Source organism: Salmo trutta, chromosome 25 (genome assembly GCF_901001165.1).
Source record: "Salmo trutta chromosome 25, fSalTru1.1, whole genome shotgun sequence".
NCBI classification, from domain to species: domain Eukaryota; kingdom Metazoa; phylum Chordata; class Actinopteri; order Salmoniformes; family Salmonidae; genus Salmo; species Salmo trutta.
Genome location: NC_042981.1, coordinates 1,980,143 through 1,986,211, shown reverse-complemented (window position 1 = coordinate 1,986,211; position 6,069 = coordinate 1,980,143). Strand labels below are relative to the sequence as shown.

The following is a 6,069-nucleotide window of genomic DNA, read 5'->3' as shown; positions in this document are numbered from 1 at the left end:
CTGCCCTGCCTGAGTCTCTGCCCTGTCCTGAGTCTCTGCCCTGCCTGAGTCTCTGCCCTGTCCTGAGTCTCTGCCCTGTCCTGAGTCTCTGCCCTGTCCTGAGTCTCTGCCATGTCCTGAGTCTCTACCCTGTCCTGAGTCTCTGCCCTGTCCTGAGTCTCTGCCCTGTCCTGAGTCTCTGCCCTGCCTGAGTCTCTGCCCTGTCCTGAGTCTCTGCCCTGCCTGAGTCTCTGCCCTGTCCTGAGTCTCTGCCCTGTCCTGAGTCTCTGCCCTGTCTGATTCCTTTTAATTTAGTGGATGGTAGGATGATCTCCCTATAACCTAGTGGACAGCCAGTGTAAAAATCACCTCTGCACCATGCTTCCTGTAGTACTACAATATCAACATCAGCAGTTTCTTTCTGGGTAGGTCTTGTCTGCGTGGGTCTAAAGCTGGGCAGGGGTGGTCTGTGCTACGCTGGCTGTGGTGGGCGTTGAGGTTGGTGGTGCTGTGGTCGTGGCTGGGGGGTCCAGGGTGCTGGTCTGGGGTGTTAGAGCTGGGGTGTGGCTGGTCTGTTATGGACTGTAGGGGGTAGAGTGGGGGGCTGGTGGGTGTTGGAGCTTGGGTGTGGCTGTTCTGTGGGTTGGGGTGGAAGCGTGCAGCAGACAGGCCTGGGGAGGCCTGGCTAGTTGAGGGGTGGAAGCGTGCAGCAGACAGGGCTGGGGAGGCCAGGCTAGTTGAGGGGTGGAAGCGTGCAGCAGGCAGGGCTGGGGAGGCCTGGCTAGTTGAGGGGTGGAAGCGTGCAGCAGGCAGGGCTGGGGAGGCCTGGCTAGTTGAGGGGTGGAAGCGTGCAGCAGACGGGGCTGGGGAGGCCAGGCTGGTTGAGGGGTGGAAGCGTGCAGCAGACAGGGCTGGGGAGGCCAGGCAGGGCTGGGGAGGCCAGGCTGGTTGAGGGGTGGAAGCGTGCAGCAGGCAGGGCTGGGGAGGCCAGGCAGGGCTGGGGAGGCCAGGCTGGTTGAGGGGTGGAAGCGTGCAGCAGACAGGGCTGGGGAGGCCAGGCAGGTTGAGGTGGGCTCCTCTGCTGTGTCATGGAGTGGTGCTCTAGATGCTCCTGCAGCCGGTCCTACAGTTCTCTTTCTCTCCAGCAGCCTGTCCTAAGGTTCTCTTTCTCTCCAGCAGCCCGTGCTAAGGTTCTCTTTCCCTCCTGCAGCCCGTCCTAAGGTTCTCTTTCTCACCTCCTGTGTTAGATCAGTCAGCTCTCTCACCTCCTGTGTTAGATCAGTCAGCACTCTCACCTCCTTTGTTTGATCAGTCAGCTCTCTCACCTCCTGTGTTAGATCAGTCAGCTCTGTCCTGTCCTGCTCTGTCCGCTCCTTGGTTAGGAGCTCCTCTGAGGTGTTGATGTCTGGTTGATGTTTGCTCTCCCTCAGGAGGACCACCTCCCCCCTCCAGTCTGGTGAACTCATCCCTCATGGTATCCATGGTGGTGAGGAGGACCACCTCCCCCTCCAGTCTGGTGAACTCATCCCTCATGGTATCCATGGTGGTGAGGAGGACCACCTCCCCCTCCAGTCTGGTGAACTCATCCCTCATGGTATCCATGGTGGTGAGGAGGACCACCTCCCCCCTCCAGTCTGGTGAACTCATCCCTCATGGTATCCATGGTGGTGAGGAGGACCACCTCCCCCTCCAGTCTGGTGAACTCATCCCTCATGGTATCCATGGTGGTGAGGAGGACCACCTCCCCCTCCAGTCTGGTGAACTCATCCCTCATGGTATCCATGGTGGTGAGGAGGACCACCTCCCCCTCCAGTCTGGTGAACTCATCCCTCATGGTATCCATGGTGGTGAGGAGGGCCTGAGCCTGCTCTGCACTGAGGGGGTCTCTCTCCTCCTGGGGCGTGTCCTCCACTATGGTGGGAAGAGAGGTGCTGGATGTGCCTTTTTGGGTGGGGATAGTAGGGGTGAGGGTGGTGCTGGATGTGCCTTTTTGGGTGGGGATAGTAGGGGTGAGGGGGGTGCTGGATGTGCCTTTTTGGGTGGGGATAGTAGGGATGAGGGTGGTGCTGGATGGGCCTTTTTGGGTGGGGATAGTAGGGGTGAGGGTGGTGCTGGGGGAGTTTGTCTTGTGGGAGGGCATGTCAATGGTGGTGTCCTCTCTCTCTCTGCTCTCTCCTTAATGGTCTGAAAGTCTGTTACAAACAGCCTGATGTTACCTGGCACCATGACAGTCCCAGTCTGTTACCTGGCACCATGACAGTCCCAGTCTGTTACCTGGCACCATGACAGTCCCAGTCTGTTACCTGGCACCATGACAGACCCAGTCTGATGTTACCTGGCACCATGACAGTCCCAGTCTGTTACCTGGCACCATGACAGTCCCAGTCTGTTACCTGGCACCATGACAGTCCCAGCCTAATGTTACCTGGCACCATGACAGTCCCAGCCTGATGTTACCTGGCACCATGACAGTCCCAGTCTGTTACCTGGCACCATGACAGTCCCAGTCTGTTACCTGGCACCATGACAGTCCCAGTCTGATGTTACCTGGCACCATGACAGTCCCAGTCTGTTACCTGGCACCATGACAGTCCCAGTCTGTTACCTGGCACCATGACAGTCCCAGTCTGTTACCTGGCACCATGACAGTCCCAGTCTGTTACCTGGCACCATGACAGTCCCAGTCTGATGTTACCTGGCACCATGACAGTCCCAGTCTGATGTTACCTGGCACCATGACAGTCCCAGTCTGTTACCTGGCACCATGACAGTCCCAGTCTGTTACCATGACAGTCCCAGTCTTTTACCTGGCACCATGACAGTCCCAGTCTGATGTTACCTGGCACCATGACAGTCCCAGTCTGTTACCTGGCACCATGACAGTCCCAGTCTGATGTTACCTGGCACCATGACAGTCCCAGTCTGTTATCTGGCACCATGACAGTCCCAGTCTGTTACCTGGCACCATGACAGTCCCAGTCTGATGTTACCTGGCACCATGACAGTCCCAGTCTGATGTTACCTGGCACCATGACAGTCCCAGTCTGTTACCTGGCACCATGACAGTCCCAGTCTGTTACCATGACAGTCCCAGTCTGTTACCTGGCACCATGACAGTCCCAGCCTGTCACCCGTGACCGTTTTTTGTAGAAGTCTGTAGAGGTCTGCGAAAGGTGTTTCTGGCCTCCCCGTTAGTAGTTTCTCGTTAAAAGCGTTCCTCGTTGTGTCATTTTGGGCCTCTGGAGGGTAAAGAATGGATTCAGAGCTGAGGGGGAGTGGGGACATGGTGCCTGTGGGCTCTACTGCTACTACTGCTGCTCTGTCCTGCTGCCCCGTTGCCATAGCAACCCGTTTGTTTGTCTTCTGCTGTTGCTAGCTAGCGCTAATTTAGCTAAAAAAATAAATAAAAAATCTTCACACAAAAAAGAAAAACAGAAGATATGTTTAAAGTTAGAGTCCGTGCTCCTTTTTTGGTTGACTCACTCAGTTTGGTCGTTTGATGTCGTTATATAAACTCCCCTTGCTAGGTTTGTTCTAGCTCATTTTTAGCTTGTTAGCCTGCTGGCTAGGGTTTTTGTTGTGTAGCTAACGTTAGCTAGCTAGAGTCAAAATTTCTTAACCTGAGGAACAAAGTTACTGTTTTTTTCTTTTCTGATTGAATAGAGTTGTTGTTTATCTTGTCCGGAATTCTTTTTAGATTTGAGTGTGTATATCACTCTAAAAACAAACAAAAATATGAAATATACCAGGAGCTCATGTTAAGCATGTCTCTCTCTCTCTCTCTCTCTCTGTCTCTCAATTCAATTCAATTCAATTTGCTTTATTGGCATGACGTAACAATGTACATATTGCCAAAGCTTATTTTGGATATTTACAATATGAAAAATAAAAATGAGAATCCAAATTATCAACTGGACAACAGTAACAACAATAACCAAGTGTCGAAATAACCAACACATTCAACAATAACTATAAGCATACAGTAGAGGACATGTGCAGGTTGATTGGTCTGTCAGACACTGTCCCTCATCTTATGGCAGGCAGCAATGTAGTCCGCTGCCAACACACAGCTCTCTGCGTCCTCCCCCAACAGGACGGGTAGCCTACTCTCATCAGAGAGGTTTTGGAAAATGACACTCTCTAATTGTTTTATATGTTGTACATTTTGTCAGGAAATGCAGCTCCGTCTCAGGTTCTGCTGTTATGCAGTGGTTGCACAGCCTTTCCTCTACAGGGAGCCAGGTTTTCCTGCGTCTACCCTTCTCAATGGCAAGGCTGTGCTCACTGAGCCTGTCTCTCTCTCTCTCTCTCTCTCTCTCTCTCTCTCCCTCCCTCCCTCTCCCCTCTCTCTGTCTTTCTCTCTCACTTCTTATCTCTCTCTCCTTATCTTTCTCTCTCTCTTTTCCTCTCTTTCTATCCCCCTCTCTATCCCTTCCTCCCTCCATCTCTTCACCCCCCTCTCTCACTCTCTCTCTCTCTCTCTCTCTCTCTCTCTCTCTCTCTCTCCTCTTTCTCTCTGTCTCTCCCATTTCTCTCTCTCTCTTTTTTCTCTTTGCTGTCTGATTCCTCCCTGTCTTCAGCACGCTGTCTGATTCCTCCCTGTCTTCAGCACGCTGTCTGATTCCTCCCTGTCTTCAGTAAGCTGTCTGATTCCTCCCTGTCTTCAGCATGCTGTCTGATTCCTCCCTGTCTTCAGTAAGCTGTCTGATTCCTCCCTGTCTTCAGCACGCTGTCTGATTCCTCCCTGTCTTCAGTAAGCTGTCTGATTCCTCCCTGTCTTCAGTAAGCTGTCTGATTCCTCCCTGTCTTCAGCACGCTGTCTGATTCCTCCCTGTCTTCAGTAAGCTGTCTGATTCCTCCCTGTCTTCAGTAAGCTGTCTGATTCCTCCCTGTCTTCAGTAAGCTGTCTGATTCCTCCCTGTCTTCAGTAAGCTGTCTGATTCCTCCCTGTCTTCAGTAAGCTGTCTGATTCCTCCCTGTCTTCAGTAAGCTGTCTGATTCCTCCCTGTCTTCAGCATGCTGTCTGATTCCTCCCTGTCTTCAGTAAGCTGTCTGATTCCTCCCTGTCTTCAGTAAGCTGTCTGATTCCTCCCTGTCTTCAGTAAGCTGTCTGATTCCTCCCTGTCTTCAGTAAGCTGTCTGATTCCTCCCTGTCTTCAGTAAGCTGTCTGATTCCTCCCTGTCTTCAGTAAGCTGTCTGATTCCTCCCTGTCTTCAGCATGCTGTCTGATTCCTCCCTGTCTTCAGTAAGCTGCTAATTAAAGCCTGTGAGCAGTAACACAGCAAGCGTGTTGATGAGCTACCTCATTACCCTGCACAGCTCCTCGTTAGGAGAGGTGGAGGAGAAGCAGAGCAAGGAGGAGGAGAAACAGAGAGGCCCTATCTGTGTTCCCTGCTGAGCGCGCTGTCCCACACTATGAACAGGAGATTAGAGTATGAAGGGAGGGAGGGAGGGGGATAGGGAGGGAGGGAGGGAGGGAGGGAGGGAGGGAGGGAGGGAGGGAGGGAGGGAGGGAAGGAAGGAAGGAGGGAGGGAGGGAGGGAGGTTTAGAAACTGCAATTCATATTTATACCCAAAAAGAGACTTTGCACAACGTTGCTAGTGACTAATGTGTTTCGGAAAGAGGTGATTAGTGATTTCTGATGAATTGGAATGATTTCAATGTGTCCATAGATATTCTTCTACATTTCTAAATGAAGAATATTTATTGTGTATTCAGCCTGTTTTCTTCCATTTCTGTCAGGGCCTGGGCTCTGGTAATTGTTCTTCATTCAGTTTTAGTGAGACGGCTTAAACTTGTAGATTTGGTGACTTCTATAAAATAGTTATAATGTTTCCATGTGTGTAGATCCCTCCTCTGACTCTCTGTCTCCTCCAGAGGAATGGGAGACTGGTCCTTCTCTGACTCTCTGTCTCCTCCAGGATACCTCTCCTCCAGAGAAATAGGAGACTGGTTCTTCTCTGACTCTCTGTCTCCTCCAGGATGCCTCTCCTCCAGAGTAATAGGAGACTGGTTCTTCCTGTCCACAGCCTGGAAGCTCTATCAGCATTCAGTCTGACCTGGTCATCAGCCTCTTCCCACAGATGTC

General features: G+C 52.1%; 1 protein-coding gene across 1 annotated transcript; it reads right to left on the bottom strand.

The window, feature by feature from the left end:
* Positions 1-372: 372 nt before the first annotated feature.
* LOC115161750 (mucin-2-like) lies at positions 373-2,119 on the bottom strand. Its single transcript, XM_029712538.1, has 2 exons — positions 1,855-2,119; positions 373-923 (listed from the first exon to the last, which is right to left on the bottom strand). Exons 1-2 carry the CDS (start codon positions 2,117-2,119, stop codon positions 373-375), a joined length of 816 nt encoding a protein of 271 aa, XP_029568398.1.
* Between the last annotated feature and the right edge of the window lie 3,950 nt (positions 2,120-6,069).

Coding starts and splice junctions, on each gene's coding strand:
- LOC115161750 (XM_029712538.1), bottom strand. CDS start 2,119: ATGCCCTCCCACAAGACAAACTCCCCCAGCACCACCCTCACCCCTACT. Junction 924..1,854: donor GGAGGAGAGAGACCCCCTCA/GTGCAGAGCAGG, acceptor CCCCTCAACCAG/CCTGGCCTCCCCAGCCCTGC.